We start from the raw sequence: 27,407 nt of genomic DNA on the forward strand, positions 1-27,407 counted from the left end.
AGTTTGAGTTGTAGTTCAGTAATTGCAGCGGAGAAAGACGTGAGAAAAGCTATTGTTGCAAAACTGCCGAATATACAGAAGTTAAAGCCGGAGCAAGAGCAATGTTTGCTAAGTTTTGTTGGTCTGATCATTCGGACTTGTTGTTTCCGGACGGTTACGCCGCATGATATACGTCACGACCACACATTAGCGATCGCCTACGGCAGATCCTGAGTGACTCTGGGCAGATCCAAGTTTTAAACTTCTTAACGAAAGAGTTTTGATATTTTTCCTATTTAAAACTTGACTCTTCTGTAGTTACATTGTGTATTAAGACCGACAGAAAATTAAAAGCTGCGATTTTCTAGAAAGATATGACTAGGAACTATACTCTCATTCTGGCATAATAATCAAGGACTTTGCTGATGTAACATGGCTGCAGCAGGCGTAGTGATATTACGCACTGCCCGAAAATATTCCCCTTGGTTAGAAAATCTGCCTAGAAAATCAGAACTTTTAATTTTTAAAACTTTTTTATTTTCTGTTGTTCTTCGTTCACGATGTAACTACAGAAGTGTGTAGTTTTAAATAGTAAAAATATCGAAACTTTTTTGTTATTTTTAGCGCAATGCTAATGGTCTAATCAGATTCAATGGATTATGCTAAGCTATGCTAAAAGTGCTAGCGCCAGACCTGGAGATCAGCTGAATGGATTCCAAAATGGTAAAACTCAATTGTTTAATTCTAGGGAGCTAGAAAATAAGCCTATTTTCCAAAAAGTGGAGTATCCCTTTAAAATATATCTATAAAATATATAAGCCTGAGGCAAGTGGAGTTATTTATTTAACACTTTTAAAGCTTAAAGGTTTTTGGTTACTGTGGGAGGGGATGGTGGCCGCCTCAGTAACCAAAAAACCCCAAAGCAACACTTTTTAAAAATCTGTTTGGCTTTTGAAATACAAAGAAAGACATTAGGGATTCAAACAACATGATGGGGAGTAAATAACAATAATGACAACGTTTTTATGTGAACTATCTATTTATGCCCAGTCTGTCATATTTTATATCCAGTTTGAGGCGTCCATCATTATAGATGTAAGAGAGTGTGTTAATAACTGGGTGTCTGTTTGAATATATTGGGGATTGTGGACGAACTTTTAATGCCACCCATGACCCATCCCACAATATACCAGAAAATCTGGCAGATTGTGACCCAATTCGTTTCTTTTCTCCATGACTCTTGTACCTTTAAATAAGAATCCACTTTAGATTCAAGGTGGGTAGGAGACGCCCGTCTCAAACTGGGCAGAAAATATGGCATGGATTAAAGATAGATACCGATAGCATTATGTGAACCCAGTACCCCACGATTCAAGTGAAAATAAGCAACACAGCCTACAAAACAAATCACAGCTTTCTCTTTGCCATTGGGCAGAATTTGTCCTAGCGGCAGCAATCGTCTTTATGGTTCACTCTTGCATGAAACTTGATTGTGCTCACTGGCTGTCGTATCGCGCGTGAAGCGGCATGTCCACCCTTTCAGCATTTCTGTAAATTAAATTCATCCGAAAAGCACTGAAAGTTTTATCTCCAGATGTTATATGTTTTTCTACCCTGAACCAGTAACTCTGGCACCATCTCATATTGGTATTCCATTATGCAGATGACAAGAAGGGTTTCGTTGAATCTGAGCTTCTATGGCATTGAATTTTAAAGTAAGCATATCTTTAAACTGTCTTGAAATATCTTGAGACATCCATCCAGTTTCTCTCGGCTCTCTTTATGTTTTTAGTTCCTTTGCTTTGCTCTTCTGTATTCAGCGTTCTGTCAGATGGTTTTGGCGCATTAATGGCGTGCTGTTCACCGCTCTGTCAGATTGTGTGAGGGTCTCTGTGGGACAGAGAGAAAAGGATGAGAGGTCAGCAGGGGTCGACACAAGGCAAGGTTAGCTTGAGCATGGATGCGTGCTGCGCCTGCGTAATGCGAGTGCTCTCATCGCAGGTCTCCTCTGAATTGTTGCTGGTGGGGTGCTTTGTTTTCAGCTCTTATCTGTGATGAAAGGTAAGAGACAATGCTCATACAGGGTTCAGATATTTCCCCAGAGCCTGAGGAAAACAGCTTGTCCTCGCCAAAAACAAAGAGACTGAGCGAGAAATCTTTATAAATGCATCAAAGAGAAACAGTTTAAAACCTGTGCTGTTAATAGAGTTGTTGAGGGAGAGATGGTGCATCTGACTGGATGACTGGATATAAAGTGACTCTATCGGTCTGCATTTGTGTGTCTCAGTGTTTGTATCTTTGTGAGTGTGTTTCTCTGTGTCTTTCCATGTATGTGCCTGTTGTTCTCTGTTATGTTTGTATGTCCCTCTGTGTGTCTTTCTTTCTGTGCCTATGTCTGTGTGTGTGTGTGTGTGTGTGTGTGTGTGTGTGTGTGTGTGTGTGTATCTGTTTCTTTCTGTTATGTCTGTATGTGTATTTGTCTGCCTGTGTGTCTCTTTCTCTGTGTTTCTCTGTGTGTGTCTGTTTCTCTCTGTTATGTCTGTATGTCGCTCTTTCTGTCTGTGTGTCTCTTTCTCTGTGCCTATGTCTCTGTGTTTCTCTGTGTGTGTCTGTTTCTCTCTGTTATGTCTGTATGTCCCTCTGTGTGTCTCTTTCTCTGAGCCTATGTTTCTGTGTGTGTCTGTTTCTCTCTGTTATGTCTGTATGTCGCTCTTTCTGTCTGTGTGTCTCTTTCTCTGTGCCTATGTCTCTGTGTTTCTCTGTGTGTGTCTGTTTCTCTCTGTTATGTCTGGTATGTGCCTCTGTGTGTCTCTTTCTCTGTGCTTATGTCTCTGTGTGTGTCTTTTTCTCCCTGTTATGTCTGTATGTCTCTTTTTCTGTCCGTGTGTCTCTTTCTCTGTGCCTATGTGTCTGTGTTTCTCTCTGTTTGTCTGTTTCTCTCTGTTATGTCTGTATGTCTCTCTGTGTGTCTCTTTCTTTGTGCCTATGTCTCTGTGTGTGCCTCTTTCTCTCTGTTATTTCTGTATGTCTATTTGTCTGTCTCTGTGTGTCTCTCTCTCTGTGCCTATGTCTCTGTGTTTCTCTATGTGTGTTCCTATCTCTCTGCCTATGTCTCTGTGTGTGTCTGTTTCTCTCTGTTATGTCTTTATGTCCCTCTGTGTGTTTCTTTCTCTGTGCCTATGCCTCTGCGTTTCTCTGTGTGGGTGTCTGTTTCACTTTGTTATGTCTGTATGTCTCTTGTGTACCTCTTTCTCTGTGCCTATGTCTCTGTGTGTGTCTGTATGGTACTTTTTCTGTTTGTGTGTCTCTCTCTGTGCCTTTGTCTCTGTGTTTCTCTGTTTGTGTCTGTTTCTCTCTGTTATGTTTGTTTGTCTCTTTGTCTCTCTGTGTGTCTCTGTCTCTTTCTCTGTGCCTATGTCTCTGTGAATCTCTATATGTATACGTTCAGACTGCAAGCATTAATGTTCAATTCGGATTTTTGGCTAAGATCCAATTTTTTGCTTGACTATTCACATTACGTGGCTAAAATCAAACACCTGTGTGGACTGGTCATGGTCCTGAACTGCATCGCATTTATACCTCACGTGAAGCACGCTGTAATACGGAAATGAACGGGCAGACTACTAAGCGGATGGGGTGGACTTCATACGGAGCTGCGCAGACCAGCCAGTCGACACGTTTATCTCAACTATGTTGGAGCGAGCGATACGAGCCGAGACAGCCTGCTCCCTGTGTGTTTATTTGTGTGGATGCACGCATGTGCTTTGCGTTTGTTTTTCTCTGTATCCGTGTCTCAGTGTATCCGTCTAAGATAATGAAAATGTTTACTACCCTCACTGATATCACTGGTCTATTGGCACTTTGGGACTTTTGATATCAGTTCTGTAGGCTCATTGGCCCCACAGATGACTCCTACTATAACACAGTCATCCATCAGGAGATAATTGCTAATATTGGCAGACCATGTGATTAATATTGTGGTGCTAGGGATTTTTGTTCCATCAGTGAGGATATTACAGTGCCAAGCCTCATAAAACGCATGCTGATACGAATCGAGATGGCCTTTAAATAATCGCTTATTGCAAAACCAGCTTTTATTGCTTGGTGGTCTCATCCAGATTTGTCTGTCAGAGATGACAGATTCAGGATTTTGAAGTGGTACATCAGTGCTGTTTATGGCGGTCGTGTCACTGGTTTCTTCATGCTGTTATTTGGAGTAATTGGTATCACATTGACAGATTCAGTAATGCAGAATGAATGGCGACGGATCAATCAAACACATTTTCTATTAAGTGACTGATACAGGTCTGACAAATCACACCTCTGTTCTCGACCTGTCATGTTTTTAATACCTATGGATTTCCATTTACCCTATACATATAGTGTTAGTTGTATATGTTTTGGCTGGTTCGATTTGAGTCTGGTCCACACTTTTCAGCTCTGTTCTGTCTGGATGTCTTTCATCTAAGCAGTGAAGCTGTGTGTTATCAGGAGCCCTGGCAAGACGCCCTTCGCCAATCTGTCTCCCTAATCTCTCCAGCCTTCGTTGTATCAACTCATTCCCCTAAAATCCCCCCGGATTTCCCTGCTCTCCTTCTTCCAAATGACAAAAATAAAGGCTGTTGGTTTTCAGTGTTTAGTTGGTGTGCAAAAACATTAAAAAAGCTTTAATCTTGCTGGCTGATGTTGTTGGTGAGCCCTCCCTATAGTCTACTTGATGTTTTCCAATCTTGACTTCTCTTTTTAAAGTGTTATCTATACTTATACACCAATATTTTTGTCTGGTGTCAAATACTGGTGTTTGTGGATCGATTTGCGTCTCAAACAGTCTCTGAAGGGGAATTCTGCCTCGGCGTTGCGTATATTGGCCATAAAACATCTACTACATAGTGCTATCAAATGAAGCAATACACCGCAGCGAAGTGAGGAAATTGAATGTGATGTGAAGTAATGCTTTACAGTTTGGATTGATTTATACGAGTAGGACGGGATGGTAGATGAATGTCGTCTGTGCTGCTGACTTCAGATTTTAAGAGTGGGTTAAGATTTAGGGTTAGATGCTGAATAGGGCTGCACCATGAAGAAAAATAACTTGCTAAATAATTCGATACAATAATGTTTTAAGTTTGTAAAATTAATTTGAATAATAATATGTTTTTATAAAAATTTAATTATATAATAACATATGTTTAAAAAAAATCGGGGTTATGAAAGCATCACAGTCTCTCATGGGGCGTACACACCAGAAGCGAATTTATTCATTTGCGCGAGTAGATTATAGGGCTGGGTATCGATTCAGATGTTCCAGATCGATTCGATTTCAATTCGCAAGCTATCAAATCGATTCGATTTCAATTCTCGATCCGATTTTCAATTACGATTCTTGGATAGATTTTATACTCGATTCAACTCAATGAATATAGATTTAATACAAATACTATATTTATAAAAAAAGAACAGTGAACAAAAGTTTACAAAGGTAATCATTAAAAAGAAATTAAGAGCCACAAGCCTGTATATTAAACTCTTTTATTTTATGTACATTTGTAAAACAGAACCCTTCGCTAATGCATACAATTATGTTAAATACAATACAATTTTGATGCAAGATGAAAAATGTATGCTAAAAAAGTCAGAACAGTCGAGTGGAGAAGACTAGTAATTAGATTAACGTTAATCTTACGTTCAATGTTTGCGGAAATACATATGGGGAAAAAAATCAATTCGTGGCCTTTGAGAATCGATTTTGAATCGACCACGGAAAAAAACGATTAATCGAAAAATCAGTGCAGAGACCCAAATAGACGCAAACTCGCGTGTGGCGATGCAAATGACGCAAATTTGCCTGCTCGATTGCCGTGAAAACACGCACATTTCCCTCAAACGCAACGTCGGCGCAAGTTGACAATTTTCAACTCGAGGAAAATTTGCATGACGCAGCGTTAAATACAGCAAATAATCCAGAGCGAGGAACACGTGTCGCGTTTGGTGTCGCCCCATCAGTCTCTTTTTTGTTTGTCTAAAACCTTGACTAAGCTTACACAACTTTTTGAAGTATTAAACTCATCCAGTTAATACCATTTGGATATGCGTGTTGCAATATGCAAATTTTGCGATATTTCGATATCTTTGAGCCCTAGCGCTGAACAACACTCCTGTAAATCATTCATTGGCTTCTGTGTAAACTGTGGGATTGGAAATTTGGTTTGGAAACACATCAGACTTTGAATAATACATTTTATGCAATGGTGAAATGTTAATTTGGGTGGGGTTATGGGGGTAGGTGTTAAGTACATTCAGGTGTAAATCATTCTGTTACAAAATACTCCAATTATGAAATCTGTATATTTATTCACCTAATCCCATCAGCATCCAGAAAATCCATGCGGTCAAACCCCATGACCAAACCTGGCAGAATTGCGTCCAATCAGCTTATGATTTTATACTCCGGGCCAAGTAACCGAGGCCATCCTAGAGCCGGACTGGAGAGACGGCTTTTACCTGACAGATGGATGGTGTAGAGGCTTGCTTTAGTGTTTACATTTACATTCATGCATTTGCCAGACGCTTTCATCCAAACTGACTTGCGGTGCATTCAATTGACTCATTTCATCAGTATATGTGCTTACAGGGGATCGAACCTGTGACCTTTTGGCTGCTGCTGCAGTGCACTACTAAGCTACATGAACTTTGGATGGTTACGGTTTACAACCCTAAACATGACACAGTGGCAGTTTGTTGCAGGGCCACCGCGGATGTGTGACAGACTTGTGTAGCGACACACAGTGGGCAGATTTTTGCAACGTGCAGCACAATGTCACACAATGTGCACAACACACGGTAGTCAGCAGCACACAATTATGCCTGGCAGCTGCACCGATTTGCTCTCTCTCTCTTTCTCTCTCATCTCGTGTGCTCGCTCGCTCTGACTGCCCCCATTCTTTCAGAAGACCATCGCTGGGAGTCAGTGGGCATGAGTTATTGGATGGCTAATAGAGAAGGACCCGTCAATATACAGTATAACATATCTGATGTCACTGCTGTTGATGGACTGCGTCCTCAATTTTTGTTCAGATATTTGTGATGTGTCACAGCATCATAAATGGGAGTTTATGTCTGATATAATGAGTATTACAAATTTTGATACTGACTTTGATATCAGTTTTATTATTTTGTCCTCTGTTTTCTTAATTATATATTGATCCACTGGTTTTGATTGATTGACAGCAATTAATTAAGTAATTGTGATGCATTTGAAATGTGAATAGGGGTGGCACAGTGGGTAGCCAAAACCAGTGGATCAATATATAATTAAGAAAACAGAGGACAAAATAATAAAACTGATATCAATATCAGTATAACAATTTTGCAATTGTTCGAGCCCCGGCTAGGTTAGCAGGGTTTCCCGCAGCACTTTGCAGTTCGGGTGGCCCGCCTAAGCTGGGAAACCCTACCGCCTTAACTAGGTCGTCCAAAAAATAATAATTTTGCAGCACATAGCACGTTTTTACAATCTTTCTGCTATCTATCATTGTTCGCCAGACGTTCTACAACATCTGCTTCAGTTTGTGTTTATTAACCCTTTAGTTTCACTTCGTCACGCAGCTATTCTGTCAAAACATTTAATTCATTAATTATCTAGTATGTGTTCATTTTCTGTCATAGTTTCTTCATAATTAAGTTTTATTTGGGTGTTTTTAATAAAAAATATCATGAAGCGTACGCCCCGCCCCTTTGATTGCCACGCCCCCGGTAACGCCCACCCAACCCTACCACTTTAACTAACACATTTTCTGCGGGAAACCCTGGTTAGGTGGAGTTTGCGTGTTCTCTCTGTGTCAGCGGGGGTTGGTTTCCTCCAGGGTACTCTGGTTTCCTCCCACAGGCCAAAACCAATAGATATAGCCGTAAATATATAGATGCTGGAATGGCGTGAAGAATAAAGAAAGAAAGAAATGTGAATAGAGATGTTACTAGTCCTCTTAAAAAGTGGTTCCCAAACTCTTCATTTTGCAAACCACTTGAATACGTATAATCTTTCCCGGGACCCACCAACGTATTTTTAAATGGAAAAATTAGAAAAATACACATTTTATTATTTTATTATATTATGGAGTAGTTTTTATTTTCCTTGTCATTCTTATTAATGAAATGTCATTCAATTAAAATATAAAAAAAATGTATGGTATATCATATTAAAATCACTGTCATTGCTAGTCATTAATTTGACTAAACTGTTTTTGTGTCATTCACCAAAACGGCAAAGTGATTTTGCGCGACCCACCTTATCCCAAAAACCCGTGCTCTAAATAATAGCCGTACTTCAGTTTATTTCTTAATTTTTCTTGTTCCAGTGTGATATTATAATTTACAAACTTTTCATAATATAAAAGTTGTGCAGAATAGTATGATTTTGGATATTTTTTTGTGTCTATTTGTCTGCTGAGAAATTCTGCCTTGTTTATTTTATGTGGGTGTCTGATACAAGCACACACGTTGACAGGGGTGAATGTTAACCACATGCTGTTTAGTTGGATGGCTCAGACTGCTTTTTCTGACATAGACTCCGATGAATGCATACTGTGGTTTTGGTCACGCTTAGGACTGTCTGCATACTCATGTTGAATTATTGGTATAAAGTAGGTTGCCGAATCTCTGATGGGCCAAATTATGTTCATTAGCTACCAATAGATTACAGTAAGTATAAAATAATAGTGCACTGCAGGTAGGCACTCGAGGTAAACTGTTTGGAAAGCCTTGAGTGATTTTAACAAGTATTACTATAGCGGCACATTTATTTCCGGCTATGCTAGACTATTACAAAATGTTATTGTGCTTTTGGTTTGAAATGGTGATTGGCACTAATGGATATGAAAAGCAGAGGGAGTTTTTGTGCTCTCAGACTGAAATATGTTATTGGAGTCTGTTGTGTACAAATGTCTAAAGCAAAATGACATATTTGGATAACGCTACAGTAACTCATTATTCAAATATTCATTCATGCAAATGAAGTCCATAAGTGAGCAATTTAACAGGCTGTGATTGACACCCTGATCTAGATGAACACTCGGTGGATGTTAATTATAATGGGCGAATGGGGTCTGACGACAAAGTATAATAATGGTTATGTCATTATGGTATATTACATTTCCTCTGCTAACTGATCATTATTTTGTTCTGAATTCAGTCAGATGTGAAGTGTTTTGCTAACTGCTTTTAAAAATCTGCTCTGTATGCAGGCTTTTTCATGTAGGTCACTGTGGGTGTCAGCAATCGACTCTTTAACAAAGACTTTAGAGCCCCAGACAAAATTTGCATTAACATTTTTGGTGCTTTTTTATTATTGCACAATTTATCTCCCTTCTCTGTCTGCATTCTTTCTAATTTGAGTAAATTAAGCTACAGTGATTTTTATCCGTACAGATATTTATGCGCACGCTGTATTATTCAAATCCTATATTTACTGGCCATATATTCCCTTTATTTACCTTTATAATTACAAAACCTATATTTGTTTTCATTTATTCAACCCTATATTTACTAACCCTATATTAATTTTCATTTATGTAATCCTATATTTACTAAACCTATAGACGTTTCAGCAGTAACAACATAAACAAGCGACTTTTGTGGAAAACGCGTAACTTCCGGTAACCTCCGCTAAGAATAAATAACGACAAAGTCCTTTTAAAGTAATTTATTTATATGACATGCAAAATAAACAACATGTAGATTACCTAGGAAACCAAAACATTAGTTATTTTCGACGAGGTATTTGTTTAAGAGTTCAGTTTAGCAACTAGTCAGACCATTTAAAAAAAAAACTGAAACCGGAAGTAAAGTTCCGACCAGATGCGTAATAGCGTCACCGCATGTGCGTCCCATGAAACTAGGGATGTAACAATAAATCGCGTGTCCCATTAAAAAGACCCGTCCAAAATCGATTCTGAATCGCAAGGCTGCGATTTTTTTTCATGCGCAGCTTGTGTGTGTACTACGGCGTTTTGGTCAGTAAGAAGTCCTTATCAATCTAAAATCATTATGAGTCGGGGTCGTTATAACGTGCATTTAAAAAAGCAACACTCGTTCAACAAAATCATTCAAAATATTCTTTGTTATCATGAAAATACCTGAAACAATCCGAAGAACGGCGATATATAAATATTCTTCTAGACATTTCCTGGAATAGCGTTTGTAATGCTACTTGTTCTGTGGCACAATTAGACTTTCTGCACGAGAGCGCCCTCTGGCTTTCGGATGTGGCGGCATTTCATTGTAATTCATTCAAATTCATTCATTGAGAAAACGCGCATTTGCACGATTAATCGTTACAGCCCTACATGGAACAGTCTATATAAACTAATTTGTTTAACCCTATAGTTACTGAACCTATATTGACTTACATTTATTCACCTTTATAATTACTGAACCTATATTTGTTTTCATTTATTCAACCCTATGTTTTCTGAACCTATATAAATTCATGGTAACACTTTACAATAAGGTTCATTAGTTAACATAAGTTAACTACATTAGTTAACATGAACTAATAATGAACTGCACTTATACAGCATTTATTCTTTGTTATCTTTGTTAATAAACTATTACTAATACTTTATTAAAAACTTGTTAACGTTAGTTAATGCACTGTGAACTAACATGAACAAACAATTAAAAGCTTTATTTCTAAGATGAATTAATACTGTAACAAATGTATTGCTTATGGTTTGTTCATGTTAGTTAATACATTAACTAATGTTAACTAATCAGGGTTTCCCGCAGAAAATTTGGCCGCGGCAATCAAAGGGGCTGAAATGATGAAATTATGAAAATTAAAATATTTTTGTTTAAAACACTCAAATAAAACTTAATTTTGAAGAAACTATGACAGAAAATGAACACATACTAGATTATTAACGAATTACATGTTTTACCTCTAACAAGAATAGCTGCAATGAAGTGCAACTAAAGGGTTAATAAACACAAACTGAAGCAGATGTTGTAGAACGTCTGGTGAATGATGATAGATACGGCAAAAATTATAAAAACTGATTATTTCCCACTATTAATTACATTATCTTAAAGGAGTGTAACTACTGTAGCATGTAAATAATGCACATAAATTAAGTGAGCAAGAGCGCTCAACAATAATATCGAATCAACAGGCACATGCAACCTAGCTAGCGGGTTGCTCAAACAACAAATTCACCAAACACGTGTTTTATCAACTGGCTAACCTCCAGACATGACTAACCACGTCTTTATCTCATTTCGACCGTGTGGCGCGCGTGCACACTCCCGGTGTGAAGCTCATCCCTGCTCTTCTCCGAGATGTTTTATCAACTGGCTAGTTATCCTCCAGACAGTGCCGGACCGGACCACGTCTTTCTCATTTCGCCCGTGTGGCACGTGTGCCCACTTGCGGTGTTAAGTGTGTCGGCGCTATTCGCCGAGATGCACTTAATGGCCTTTTGTGCAGCGAATTTTACTTTTTTTTTTTGAATGACCTAGTTAAGGCGGTAGGGTTTCCCAGCTTAGGCGGGCTGCCCAAACTGCAAAGTGCTGCTAATGAACCTTTTTGTAAAGTGTTACCAAATTCATTTGTTTAACCCTATATTTACTAACCCTATATTTCTTTTCATTTGTTTAACCCTATATTTACTAAATACACATAAGGAATGCTACCGCTATCGCTACTTTATTACCTGATACTGGGACCGAAAAATTAGTTTTCCCTCCAGTCATCATGCAGTCCATTTACAACTGCAGTTTGTTAAGAGTTTGGATTGAAAGGATTGAATTTGTCATCTGTGGATTAAGCCCTAACTGTAAGTCGTTAACTCCCTGAGTAAACACACATGTTGTTTGCAAGGCTTATGCGTAATGCTAGTGAGTGAATTCTCGGCATTATAAGATGTTAGAGCTTCATGCATAGCTTTTAAAGTCATGAACGATTGAGTAGAAAAAAATATGCTGGGTTATTTTCTTATCAATCTCTATCAAAGGCCTGTTTCCTGGGCTTGTCAAATCATATACTACACACTGATGTACAACGGTAGTAAGGTAGATATTCAGAAGATTTGCTTTAAGATTTGCTTTTTGTGGTCCGGGAGCGATGAGCGTTCGGGGTGGGCTCGGAGTAGAAAGCAAAGGAAAGTAGACGTTACTCTTAGTGTGGCCTCCACCCACAGGCAAATCTGCAATTCACCGCGATCTCCAGCGCAACGGGAAACCAGGCTGGATGCCATCTCTCCACACTGAAAAATCTGCCAATGCACAAATAGTAATAGGAAGAGCACAAGATTGCTGCATAAACGGTGTTTTAACAGCTAAGCAGTAAAGAGAGGAGACTATAAAGTAAAAAATTCAACATTTGTTTTGATGAGCCACATTCAAAGACACTGTAAAAAAAGATGCTGATATTCCCAAACCAGTGACTGCACTTAATATAAAGTTTAATTTCATGTAAATTTTTTCAAGGAAGATTTGATTATGTTGTTTTGCAGTCATAAACAGGTTTGTTTAATTAACTATTTTACTTGTCAGAAGAACTGTTTGTGCTTCTACTTTTAATATAATCATTTTAACATTAGTGACTTCATTTAGCTGTAAGCCAAGCAAGGCTGTGTACACTCACACCCGTGATAAAATTACTGTAATACACAATCCCGTGCGACTTATTGCTTTAGCTGTCAACCAATAATACAATATAGTAGCTCAGCACATATTAGATTTAAAAATAGCCCATAAAATCTGCCAAAACCACTGTCTCCAGCGAAAAACCCGTGGCTCGGCAACTTTCACCCAACTTGGAAAATAAACTCGGTGCATATGGGGGGAAAATAACAGTTTATGAAATCATGGTGTGTAATTTCATATCCATCAGAGGACGGCGAGGTCTCATTTCCTCAGAATTTCCAACATAAGCTAAAACGATTGTAGGTAAGAAATAATGCATTTCGAGCATTAAGGTCTATTTTTTGGATAAGCACATTTTCCTTTCAAGAAACCGCAGAACGAATGGCGACTCTTCGTCGTGTTGGCTGATGGAGGCCGGAGGGGAGCCGTCACGCTCTGATAACCGAGTTTCATCTGTCTTGTCCCTCAATACTTGGCTGTTGTTTTAATGTCATCTGCTTTTAAAAATGTTTATTGCAAGGTTAGCGCAGAATGAAATATTAATGTGTCATTTTGTGTGGTCCTTTGAGATGATGTGTCAACGTTGCTGGTGTTATTTTGGAAGAGAATTGCTTTTAAAAGAGGTCTGATGAATACTTAACATCTGTCTGCTCATCTGGAGACAAAAGCCCAAGTCAGTTAAAGTAAGGTTGTGCCATTTACTTCAAACACTTGCAGACATCTACAGTATAGCGATCAATGACCTTGGCATTTCATTGGAAGAAAAATAGTTTAAACTTTCAGACTGTTCAAACTTGAAAACCTTCATACTACAGTAGACCATCTTAGGCTGGTTTAATCTCCCGAAGGATCATCTTGGCTAGTAAAAGCCCTTTGGCAAGAACATTTCCATTCCAGATGATCCCACCTGCTAACTCTGTCTACCTTGAAAGGTCAAACCTTTCTGTAGCCCTGATGTTTAATGTGCCTGACAAAGCTGATGTGTCCTGTGCACCGCTATCTCCTTGACCTCCTGGGTCACCGTGACAACATGAAGATACCGAAATGTCCGTCTCTTTTCTTCACTAGCCTTTTCTCCCATTGTCCTAGACGACGTGGTAAATCTTGCACTCTGCCAGACCCCCTTTACCTGTTACCTTGGCAACACGCACATGCATTTTGCATTCTGCATCCTTCCTAAAACAAACAGTGTGCCGGGGATGCGTGAAGGACAGTCACTCCATACACATTCAGAACAGAAATATAATCAAACCTGCATCAGAGTTTTTAATATGACCGTGTACATCTAGATGAAATTGATAGTTTACTATGCAATGTATGTTTCTTATAGTTCATTGCTCAAAGTAAAGTTCAACCACATGAAATGTTATATCTACATGTCTGTGATTTAGGCTAAAGTACATGACTGTGTCACATATAACTTGTCACACACACACACTGATGGGATGAAGTCTACTACAGGCAATATTTAGTTACAGTGGCTGAACACAGATGTGTGCTTTATGAAACAAGTGCATTGTGGGAAGAGCAGCACTGTTTTCCACTCTTATGAACAAATGCATGGGTGATACATTTCCCGCTGTGATCCATTGCTGGTCTCTCGGTTTACGAACAGAATCGTGTACAAACATGTTTCTGACAAACGTAATTGTGCGACAGATACACAAACATGATTTTCTTGGGCAGAATTTCTATTCTTCAGGGTCTTTAAGCAGTCAACACACTGATTCTTCCCTTAGCAAACACTACTGTTTAATACTCAACCGCTGACTCTCTCCAGACCCAAATGTTAAACAATTCTTGAATTCTCGTCAGGAATACGGATTGGGTGATTCTCACGAAACATTTTGCTAAAAAAAGTAAATGCAAAGTAAGAGTATCAAATTAAGAAGCATATAGTTACAAACATCTCTTCATGTATTTTTTTGCACATGATTTCAAATGACATCATACAAAAACAATTTTGTTGTTTTTTCCACATTTAAGGGGGAAATTTTCATTACCGCAACCTGTCCATGACTGGATTTGGGTTCTTTGACATGGAAATATTTATAAATAAAAAATCTAAAAAATAAAAAGCTTCAGTGTATGTTATACTATAAACATTTACAGTAAAGAAACATGTGGTATTTGGTGATCATTGGTAAATGTAGAGACAATAATAAGGAATATAAATGTATTCAAAAAACATTTTCTCATCCTCCGCAACAATTTTCATTGTTTAATCCCTCAAGGAACTAACATTTTCAAAAAATAATTGTTGGAAGGGACATAATTGACTGTGACATTCAAGATGGCTACCAGGTAAGCAATTCTTATTTTTTCTCTCCAGATAAAAGTTAAAATTTTGTTTGTCATAGTACCTAGACAACTTTTAGTTCTCATTACCGAAACATGAGTTTGTAAATGCATATATTTAATGTAATATCATGTTGCGGTAATGATCATTTTTTATAATGATATCTAAAAAATGTAAATAATTTTATAGGAAATATTTTTTAAATCCTCTAAAAATAATCGTTAGAGTAAGTTCAGACATTAATCTTATATGTGTAAAAAAATAATAATCAAGGGCTTTTTAAAAATTCTGATGCTGGACACGGATTTCGTGAGAATCACCCGGTAATGGTGTGTGCCCAGCAAATATTGCATAACTCGCAGTTTTTCACAACAACAAAAACAACAACATTTCTTTCTGCCATTTTCTGCCTGTGGTTGTCCCAAATGTGCCGGAAAGCCAAACTCTGTGTCTTGGTTTTTAACACACCATAGTTGTGTGTCCCTTTGGCAAGTCTTGTCATAAATTTTGGGGTGCCCACAGATTGCTACAATAATGCTCTCCTCTATTTTCTGTTAAACCCGGATGCTGGCTTGCCTGACAATAGTCCTGCAAATCTCCCTGCATTCATCTAAATTCTACTGTGATGGCTTTTTATCTTCATACAGTATGTACGGACAAATTGTTTTGAGTGTCAGTCGGAAGTGAAAAAATAATCCTGCCGTCCCGAGAATGGATCTGAACTCATGTTTTGATGGGAAACAGATGGTGTATAAAGAGAGGGAGATGGATTGAGACATCATTACCGGCCTATTTCAATCGTCCCGGACGCCTGCTGTCTTTTGCCCAGTCGCAGAAGCTCAGCCTCAAGTGTGTGAGAATGAAAGGGCCCTTTAGATTTATACACTTACATCAACAATGGATGTGAATGCAGAATCGGTCAGAAAGACCTGATTAGCCTTTCTTGATATCTTCTTTTGTAGAATGTATGATGAGGTCTTCCATTGTCTGGACAAACAGGAAGTCGGTTTGTCGGATGGTTGTGCCAATGGTGATGTGACATATTATACATTATTTTAACTGTGTTGAGAAGAACCTATATTTATACAAGTGCTGTGACGATATCACTAGACGGTACTATATCAGTATATTGTGACATTATTGAGCAGTGCCAGCTATAGTGAAGTATTTATGGTAAAGTTATGCGTTATGATGTGTGTCACCTTTGTTTACTTGTAGTGATTGCACAATAACCAGCATCATTAAGTTGCTGTAAGTGCAAACTGGATTAAATTGAAAGTGTATTTTGCGCTGTTACTGTCTAGCGCACAACTAGTTATAATTGAGTTTCATTATCCAACCAGATGGCATGTGTTGTCTCTGAATTCATGCACTCGACTCATTCTGTGCGACGTTAATGACTTTTTGCTTTATTGATGTGCTGAGTCTCAGATCGTGGCTCTTTTAGCAGACAGTCTGAAATGTTTTTCTTTTCATGCAGAGATAAAACAATTTTCATTGCCATCCGTCCGTGTACCCTCGTGACACCCCACAGACGCCTTCTGTTCTTACTCAGAATAGAAACGTGTGAGCAATACAATACTTGACTTAAAGTATTTCAAATGACTTTTCAATAGGAAACCAAGTTAAAATTCATTATAATGAAAGCATACTTTAAATTCTTTCCTTTTTTTCCCAATGAGATTGCCAGACATGTTTCTCCTTGTTACTGGCTCTCCAGAGATGGTGTATGTTAATTTAACATTGTGCACTGTAAGCAAAGCATCCTTATATAAGTTTATATAGACTGTGGGAGAATAATTGGCCTTGTTCTTCACAACGGGTCACTTTTTGCCCTTGGTTGGCACTGAATAGATTGACAGCAGAAGTTGTGTTGTTTGAATTAACAAGCCACTTCAGTTCATGGACAGCATATCAACCCTTAAAGGACTAGTTCACCCAAAAATGAAGTCTTATTATTTGCTCATCCTCAAATATTTCTTTGTTTCTTGGTATCAAGCAGGATACAGGAGCACCATTTCAGGGTTCCCACAGTTCCTTGAAATCCTTGAAAGTTTGTGAATCTGGGGGGGAAAATTCAAGGCCCTAAGAAGTTTTTAAAATAATATACATACATAGATACAGGTCATTGAAAGTGCTTGAATCTATTTTATGCAAGAAGTTTTCTGGAAAAAAATCCATATTATCTCCTGTGTAGTGTAGGAAAATATCATTAAAAATTCTACACACGTGCTAAACTGTTCGCTTTAAATGCTTATATCTTCTGTATGCGAATGTTGATTCATACCAAAATGCTTTTTTGCATAAATGTGTTTGACACATGAAAACATCTCGGGTTACGCATGTAATTGTTGTTCCCTGAGAAGGGAACGAGACGCTGTGTCTCCCTTGACATACTTTCTGCGTCCCTGTAATGCCGTCTTTGGCAATATTTTAGATAGCGATATACTTCCTGACTCCCGCGTCACGCAGTCTTTGTCGTTAAGCCTCTTCATTGGTTGAATTTAATATACACATTTATACGCACTTACCCTTGGAGGCGTCCCTAAAGTGTCACCGCAGTGGCGCAGCGCGGGTTCCCTCGAAAGGGAACTTTAACAATGTATCTTAAAAGGTAACACGATGTAACCTTGCGCTCACTTGAAATGTGTCCCCACATTTAGTCCTTGAATTTGAGGGTATTGGACCTGGAAAGTCCTTGAAAGGTCCTTGAATTTAAAGTTAACTAAGGTGTGGGAACCCTGTGACAACCATAGTAGGAAAGAAAAATACTATCCATTTAAATAAAATCTTGACGTCAACTCGTACACTTGATTTAAATACTTTTATCGGCATGTGTAATGTTTAAAGAGGGTGAATGTAAACCGAAAGGCCTTGCTTGGCGTTTGAAGGGCTATCTGGCAGCCCCTGCAAGTTGCTGATATCCGGCTAACAGAAGAAATTCAGTTTCTGTCTCCATGACGATGCTTCTTGAGCATCTTGGCATGAGTTGCTTTCTGTTTGGCTCCAAATGAGGCTTTCATGTTGTTTTACCCAAACTTTCCTCTAAATGCTTTTAGTGGGCGAAAGGAGAAAAAATGCATCAGGCTTACAGCTGGACCGCCGCCCCGTCATTACAGACGCACTCGTCTGCAGCTGTTACTATTAGCAACACCAAAGCAGGGCCAGACATGAGTGCATGTGTGTTTTTGTGCAATATTTTTGTAAACTCGGGAGAGAAGTTCCTATGCGAGCGGTTAGCCGAATGCTGATGATGTCATGGACTTGCTATTGCAGGAGCAGGTGCAATCGAGACATTATCAACCTTACATGTGTTATGTAGCCTTAATGTCTTTTAAATAACACCATGCCAAAAATAGGTGCGTGGTAAACTGTTACCAGGGTTTTGGTGCATACAAGCCTTGATACTGGCCATGCTGAAGTGTTCGTCAGATGTGAAATCCCAACCCATACTGTCTGCCTTCCCAATCTGCTTATGAAATTGAACTGTTTTCTACATAAAATCATCCTAAGCTTACCTTGATATCTTTAATATATGGAGTAAGATCATGTCAGAGATTGAAATCAATGTGAAATCAGTGAGTGAAATCAAACTTTGATGCTTCTAACCTCATAGATTTCACAGACAGGGTCTTTCTTTCAATTTGCAGGGTTGGGCTAGGGTTATGTTTAGGTTTAGTTAATGTAACACATGAGCTTACAAAGCCTCTTCTTTTCCTTCATAAGACTGTCCAGGATTAAGTGGCTCCTAAATATTTCTCTTTAAATGCACCAAAGCATGCCGGTATTTAAATAAAAGGTTTCTTAGATGTAAATGCCACCCAATGTTATTCGCTAGAGGTCATTCCTCAGAGACTTCAAATTGAGATTTTATCATCCGTTTGGCATTTGCAAAGGTTTTTCCAACAGTTTTCCAACAGTGCGATATTATAAATGCATTACAACGAACATTCAGATAGTATATAGTGTGATTCATTCTGAGAGTCATTTACTAATGATGTGTTGAGCTCTCAGATTAGATGAGATTCATTCATTCAATGTGTCATTTAACATTTATGATTCATTCAAACTGAACTGGATTATTTAGTTTAGAACTGGCAATAGAGTCTCACCCGTGGTGAAAATCAAGTTTTTCTTGTTGTTTATATGTATATTTGGTGTTTATAATATGCTTTAAGACAAACCATCTGCAATGTCATCATTCAACACCATTTGCCGAGTTTTCCAAAGTCGATTTAAAATCCCTCGCTTTTACAGTAACCGATAACATGATTGACTACATGGACTTTAAATGAGTCATGTGATGGATATTAAGTACGAATATGAAACCGTGTTTACTTTAGATCTGCAAACTGATTTTGTCCAAAAGACAAAAAATTGGATTTGGACCCCAATCCAAGAATTTACAACAGAGTTGATGTGGATCGTCTTATTATCACAACTTCAAACCAAGATCAAAACAACCTTTGTCAGGGTTCCCACGGGTCCTTGAAATCCTTGAAAGTTTGTGAATCTGGAGGAAAGAATTTAAGACCCTGGGAAGTTTTTGAAAATATACATACATAGATACAGGTCATTGAAAGTGCTTAAATCTATTTTATGCAAGAAGTTTTCTAAAAAAAAAAAAATCCACATAATTCCCTGTGTAGTGTAGGATAATATCATTAAACGTGCTAAACTGTTCACTTTAAATGCTTGTATCTTCTGAATGTGAATGTTGATTCATACCAAAATGCTTTTTTGCATAGTTGTGTTTGACACATGAAAACGTCTCGGGTTACGTATGTAACAGTTGTTTCCTGAGAAGGGAACGAGACGCTGCGTCTCCCTTGACATACTTCCTGCATCCCTTTAATGCCGTCTTTGGCAATATTTCAGATAGCGATATACTTCCTGACTCCTGCGTCACCCTGTCTTTGTCGTTAAGCCTCACCATTGGTTGAATTTGATATACACATTCAGACGTACTTACCCCTGGACGTACTTACCCCAGTGACGCAGCGCGAGTTCCCTCGAAAGCGAACTGTAACAATGTATCTTAAAATGTAACACGATGTAACCTTGCTCTCACTTGAAATGTGTCCCCACATTTAGTCCTTGAATTTGAGGGTATTGGACCTGGAACGTCTTTGAAAGGTCTTTGAATTTGAAGTTCACTAAGGTGTGGTTACCCTGTTTTTTTCCAAGCAAGAAAAAGTTAGGATGTCAAAAAGTTAAACAAGTTTAAGAAAAAACGAGAATGTGTGTGGTGTAAAGAGGGTAACAGAAGGGCGTAAGGCCCCACAGAACGTTCAGAAAAGTCACCGCTCGGGCCACAGAGAGCTTATGTGAATGGCACATGCTTCATTGTGCATTTTCTCTTTGAATGCGCTGAAAATGACAACATTGTTTATTTCCAGAAGAAAAACCTTTTAAGAGAATGTGAAACTCTAAATTTAGCAACTGGGACACATCGATTATTTATTCTTCTCATGAGACTATATATGTTTAGGGCTCATGTTGGGTCTTTAGTTCTGAATACATTTGGCATTTACTAAGTAAGTGGTTTTGTAGCCAATGGTATACTAGTAGCAGGTTGACCCCATTGCATTGTGGGATTCAGTGTGCTTTATGCATTGCACATATTTGCTAAAGTCTTGTCATATTACATTACATTACATGCATTTGTTTTAGAAAGATTACATCTTCGGGGTTATTATCTCTCTCTATATTTTGCTCTCGCTCTCTCTTAGCCTGTGGCTCGCTCTTGACAAATTGTGTTTACAACAATTAGAGTGATTTGTAATCTGCTTGTTTGCCATCAATGTGCAGGACTAGAGAAAACACTTGTTGATTTTATTGCTAGTCTGCTTATTGCTTCGATGGAAGAATCATTACCGAATTCACCCGACTGTTACCGAATCTACACCTCATGCGTTATATCTTTATAGATGTTGACAGTGTATTTGAATTTACATGAAAACATTGTCTGCCCTTTTTTCAAAAAAGAGCAAACAATTTTGGTATTTTACACTTAAAGCCCTGTTTTCAGATTGTTTATGATGAAATAGGACATATGATGCTGGCCCGAGAATTTTCGGGTGTTTGTTGTTTCACCTCCCACCTCTACAATGGCTGTATAGGTGCACTGGGACAATCCTTCCTAAAAACTTTCATTTACAAAGACGTGAAACTCACCGAGTGGTCAGGGGTGTTCACTGATATGCTCACACAAAAATCGCTGCAAAAGATGCTTTCCAACAGGTGTTTTACGATTCGTTGTTAACTTGTGGACCTATTTTTCCAAACGCCTGTATATTTTTCCGTTAAGAGCTTGAATAATAGACACTCCAGCCCAGTTGGTGGCGATAATACGCCTTTGCCAATTGCAAGAATTAAAACAACGTTCCCGGTGCAGAGTAATACCGTACCTCACAGCACATCTAATACAAGTCAATGGAGTTGGACAAAAACTATGATAAAACCTGTTGGAAGCATCTTTTGAAGCGATTTTTGTGTGAGCATATCAGTGAACACCCCTGACCACTCGGTGAGTTTCACATCTTTGTAAATGAAAGTTTAATGCATTTTTGGAAGAATTGTCCCAGTGCACCTACAGTATACAGCCATTGTAGAGGTGGGGGGTGATACACTCTAAAAATGGTTGGGTTAAAAACAACCCAATTGGCAACCCATGCAGCGCTGGGTAAATATTGGACAGAACACATGCTGGGTTAAAGTAACCAAACACGTTGGGTAACACATTTTAACCCAGCAGGTTGGGTTGTTGAGAAAACCCAACATGTAGTCATTTTAACCATTTATGGGATTAATATTCTGGGTTTTGGGTTATTCTTGCTGGGTTATTTTTATCATGTGCTTTATTGTAAATCAATACCATTGTTAACAGCAAATGTTTATTTGACTGCAAAATAACTACAAACTCTTACATTTTTACAGTTGTAAGTTGCAAAATCATTTAAAGGACTGCTTACTGACCCAAGTATAAATATATTTATAAAATATCATAAATTATGCCCATTGAAGTAACAATGTAACAGGTTGAATCAATTCGTTTGAATTTAAGACAGAATTTGTAATTTTACAGTTTATAATTAAATACTGAAATGTACATAAACAAAACTACAGCAGTGTAAGAAAAGAAACAATGTAATTGTTAAATTAAAAGTAAAATCATTCATAGATGTGTAAAGTTTTTTTTACAGAACAAATGTTTTAAGTTTCACAGAATGGAATGTATTTGACTTAAAATACTTCATTTATTAAAGTTACTTGTTGCAAACAAAGATGTACAAAGGAAACGAACAGGAGAGGATTTATCCATTTGAAAAATGACAGACTACAGGAATTCCCATAGAAGCACATTGCTTGGGGTATTTATTTTCAAGCACTTAAAATGCCTTTAAACCAGAGACTGTAAAAAATATGGAAGTAGTGTCTGTGACGTCACCCATTGGTTTGTGAAGAGCATTTTTGAAGCTTAAAGTAGGCGGTGCGTGCCGTCGCCATCTTGGCCGAATTGCAGTTTAAGTCACTTCCGTATTCAGAGAGACTGATTGAGAAAAAAGATTGAGAGATCTGCTGCATGTTTCCCATGGCCAGGACGAAAGGAAAGGGTTTCGAGGATTCTGTCCAGAGAAACCACACAGACTGACAAATAGGATGATCTGACTATATGACTGCAGAACTAAAATGTAGCAGATAATTAAGACATTCTCAATATATTTTAAATAGGAATTATTAAATGTTATACTTACTGGCTGAAGTTGTATGAAGGTCTTGCTAGCCTCATCAATGGATGGACGTTAAAACTCTGCACACTCTAAAAAATGAATTGGAAAACAACATCACATCTGATCTCTGCTAAAAACATAACATCTCTGTTACAGTATCAGCCACAGATCAGGGGATTGGTCAATATAAATTTGAAATCACAGAAGACAACCCAAAAATATTATGAAATTAATATAAAATAGTTACTAAATACGACCCAATAACACATCTAAATTCATATAACACATATACATGTTTGTTAACCGATAGTCACTTCCACGCAGCCTCCGTCTTGGTGACAAATACGTTTATGTTTTCAAGTTCATGTCCAAACACTTAAATTATTGTTTCATTTTAAAAGAGAGGAACAAGCATACATATAAGACACCGGTTCTTGGAAACGCTGTTTCGTTTTAATTTATCGACGCGTTACCTGCCGTACCGACGGTGAAGTAAATGTGCTGCTTGTCCCTGCCTCAGTGACAGAGACGCCGGCTCCGTGATCCTCCGCCGCCGGTTAACATGTGCTCGCGCCTCGCGGTCTGTCTTTACATATCGAATGACAAGAAAGCAACTCGTTTGTCGCTAAATTTAATTTAACAGCGTCGCTATCGCTTGTTAAGCTGGGAAAGGGAAAAAACTGCGCGTGTGTGACACAAGAAGCCGAAGTGGGGTTGCGGAGGTCGACTCGGTACCGGTTTTGACTCGCTTTGTTAAAGGCTTACAGAAATTGTCATGAGTTAACGTAATCAACCGTGTGATGGGGATTTTGTAACATCTATTTTATTAATTTTATTAATATGCCATATCAAACATCTTAGAACGATTATTCGAGTCAATTTGTGTAAATGGCGATCTGAGGTAACAGTCGTCATTCCTCCAAATTACACCCGTCGTCTTAGTCTGTATAAATTAACACGTTGCTGTCTCGCAAAATGTTATAATCTTGTTTATATTCATGAAATGTTCACAAAAACATATAAACTTACCTTGAAACATCTGCTTCCAGTGACTCTGTCCTTTCACGGAGACCGTTGCTGAGCACATTCAAACATCAAGGGCGCGAAGCACATGAGCCTCTTCACAACCCAACATAATAACCCAGCAGTTTTAACCCAACACCTAGAAAACTGAAACTACCCAAAAAGTGTTTAAAATGTAAAAAAATAACCCAGCAAAACAACCCAACAGACTCAACCCAGCATTTTGGGTTAAAAAATAACCCAGCCATTTTTAGAGTGTACAACAAACACCCGAAAATTCTCGGGCCAGCATCATATGTCCAAATTTCAGTCAAAACCGTTCTATTTCATCATAAACAATCTGAAAACAGGGCTTTAAGTGTCAAATACCGAACTTGTCCTTTAAGGTCTTTTGACACTACGGTCGGTTTAGTCATATCCTCAAAACTGAGTGACCAGACAAGGACTGGATAGCAGCAACTACTAAAATTGCCTTTTTAAACCTGTGTAGAGAGTTTTACACATCACATAACATAATAAAAAAGAAATGGATATCTAGATGTGTTTTTCTTACATGTGCAGTGAGTGAGAGAGCTGAGGTATTTTGACAGGCGAAAAGGTTTTCGAAAAGGAGATTTTGATGGTACGTCAGCGTCTACAGCTGCATGCATGGAGCCGTTCTCCTGCACACCTGCTTTTCCCTGCAGGCCTGGCAGCATTTTAGACCAGACGCAAGCCTTGCACTCCCCTCCAGGTCTTCTTTCCTTGTGACAAAAGCAAGTGAAGTGTGACTTCCTCGCTCAAATGCACTTCTGAGAGAGAGAGAAAGAGAGAGTATTATTTATATGTCATATATCGTTGTTCAGTGTATGCATGCAGATTGTGTCTAACATAATGCTCTGTTATGTGTCACATGATTCATCCCACGACTTACGGTTGGATTATATGCATGTATATTTAGTATATATATGTATTAACATAACATATCAACATCCCATAAAGTCTGCATTAGTTGCAGCCCAAGGTTTGCATCATCAAATTAAATGTTTTGCATTCGGGTTGGATAAGATCCTTCAGTCTCTTTCTCGTTTCTTCTTTTACACCTTGTTGTGAGCCATATGATTGGCTGAATAGATGTCAAAACTTTAAATGCAGGTTGTTTGGGCACAAACATGTACTTTGCTTTAGTGGCATGCGTATTGGTTAATTTATTGTTTCCATGGTAACGCTCACTAAGGAAGGATGCTAATCACATAAAGACCTGCCTTTCTATCCATCATGCATCCAGTCGCTGGTGGGCGTGTGTTTGTATGTTCTTATCTAGATTTGATGACATTTTCACTTCATGACTCCTCCGCTGTGGTGGGTGTTAGTCAGGGCGTGGATATGCGGTTGCTAAGGTGTTTTGGGTGGTTGCTATGAAAATCTTGCTAGTAAGTGTAAATGCATAACAGCAGCAGCTTTCTTTAACACATTTCTCACTGTTGCGAAAGCGTGAGACAAGCATTTATTTAAAGCATTCGCTTGCCGTATTTATACAAACGTGACGCTTGGCACCACAGATATGCAAATAAGAACGTTAGCCCAGGGGATTAGTAACCAATTAAAAGACACTGGGCTTCTATCAATGCGTTTCAGGGAAACAGGACATAGAGGAGCAACAATAATGTACAGTATGTGGTAAATAATGTGTTTTTGAACCATAAACCTTGCGAGCACATTGTATTATACCAAATATGCCAAATAATGTTGTTTTTAGCAACGTAATAGGTGCTTTTTAAAGTATGAAAAGTAAGCATAATGATAATATAGCTGTATTGTATTCAAATTATGCTAAATTACAGTCTAGACAAGGAAATAAGCTAAAAGCAAGCTCATTTGGATCTGAAAAATATATTTTTCTATTTAAATTTCAAGGCGAAATATAACCCTTTTTCGCGCCAGCATGCCCGATGTGTCCACACGTTACCCAGCAGCCCAGAGACGTCTGAGACACAGAAGCCGTTGTGTGCACTTATCAGCACTAAATGTCCATTCTCTGGTGTGAACGGCCTCTTCTGTCTTCTCTTTCGCCCTGACTGTGTGACTGTGGTGGGAAGAGGGTGGGCAGCTGGGTGTCTGTCTGCTCTTATGATCGGGCGTATGACTTTAAAATGTGGCAGCGACAGCTACATGGTTGCATTGGTGATGAAGTAGAGAGACAGAAGGAGAGAGAGAGAGACAACAGGGAGGGAATATAACATAAAGCCAGTGGGGAAAGAAACATGTTGAAGTTCAGCACCACCCCTCGCTCAAGGTGTGTATGTGTGTGTCGACGGTGATGTTTTTCGTATTTAACTGGATCCAGGATAGCTGGCATCTGACGGTCGGTTTTGTTTGGTTAGCTGGAGGAGATGAACTCAACCTGGTCGGTAGGTGTGTAGGTTTGCCTCTGGATGTACATTGATCTGTTGGGCTTTGTTTAGGTTTTATTTGCATAATAATTGAGCCATGCTGGTTTATGTGATGGATGAGTCGGATTGTTACATTGGTAAACCCTGTGGCAAGCTACAGTAGTTAGATCTAATTGTTCTACCTAAACCAACAACAGTTTCCCAAAAACTACATATTTACCATCTTAAACTGGTTTGGATTTTTCCTGCAGGGGTTTATGTAAATCACATCTCTCTTTGCATATTTTAGTTTTAAAAAGTGCAAATTTCAAACCGCTTTATTTTTGTCAAGTGTCATAGTTTGGCGTGAAAACCCTTACACATTTCTAACCTTGTCGTATTTATTGTGTTTGTTTTTCTTTCATAGTCACAATGAGCGGAAGGTGACCTGCAAACATCCGGTCACAGGCGTTCCATCGCAAGACAACTGCATCTTTGTCGTCAACGAACAGTGAGTCATTTCTATCTCTCTTTTTCTTTTTTTCTCTCTCCATTGGTTCTGCAGTTTTGCCAGAAACAAAAAGCTTTGTTTTTAACTCAAAGAAATCAATATCATGATTCATGCTTGCTAATGTAGCCCACTACTGTCTTGCTGGAGCTTGACTTATCTGGCAGTTTTTTGGGGTGTAATGAATGCTGTTAGGGAGTATAATGACTTGAATGGGGTAATTAAAGTGGTCCATTCAAAATGGAGACAAATAAGTCGGAGAGATGTTGTTTCTGGGCCACTCAGACTATAAAGGCATCATTATTCTCCATTAGGGATTGCTGATGGCCACATTTGTTGGGTGAAATTCACAAAAACATGTCCAAGTCACATTTTACCCTCAAACCAAAGACACATTTGTTGTTGTGGTATGTTTTAAGCAAATGAATACTAGGATGTTATGACCATTTAAGATGTATTTGCTTTGGGAGATTGTTTACATAATTTGCACCCCCTAAATTGCCATTCCTGTTATGTGTGGATTTTTTCCCCCAAAAATCGTAACACTTTACAATAAGCTTGAATTTGTAACATTAGTTGATGCATACGGGCCAATCACCGAAAAGGCTTCTAAAAACATATTTTTTAAAAATATTTTAAAATTAATGATAAAGTTGATTTTGTTTAATAAAATTTCAATGCATGTAAAAACATAATGCATGTGCTTTTTACAGGCTTTTTAACTTCCCCATTAAAAACAAATGTCAGGTGGTACAACCATATGACACTTTCAACTAATTCACATTAAACAGGCTTCTACTTGGATGCCTGTATTAAGTTTTGCCTGTTGTAGGTCATTTGATTTAGTTTTTAATTACTGTTAAAAGATGAAATAG

The 27,407-nt window shown here is 38.3% G+C and overlaps 1 protein-coding gene across 33 annotated transcripts in view; it reads left to right on the forward strand.

Moving 5' to 3' along the window:
- plekha5 (pleckstrin homology domain containing, family A member 5) overlaps nt 1-27,407 on the forward strand; it is a 163,095-nt gene that overhangs the window by 79,330 nt on the left and 56,358 nt on the right. For 31 of the 33 annotated variants that reach the window (XM_055190214.2, XM_073860811.1, XM_055190209.2 and 28 more), the window contains one exon: nt 26,452-26,535. In XM_055190214.2, coding sequence (XP_055046189.2) covers nt 26,452-26,535 — 84 coding nt within the window. Of the gene's footprint in view, nt 1-25,825; nt 25,949-26,451; nt 26,536-27,407 lie in introns of those variants that run through there. The other 2 variants (XM_055190218.2, XM_055190222.2) reach the window with 2 other exon arrangements.

Source organism: Misgurnus anguillicaudatus, chromosome 1 (genome assembly GCF_027580225.2).
Source record: "Misgurnus anguillicaudatus chromosome 1, ASM2758022v2, whole genome shotgun sequence".
NCBI lineage: Eukaryota > Metazoa > Chordata > Actinopteri > Cypriniformes > Cobitidae > Misgurnus > Misgurnus anguillicaudatus.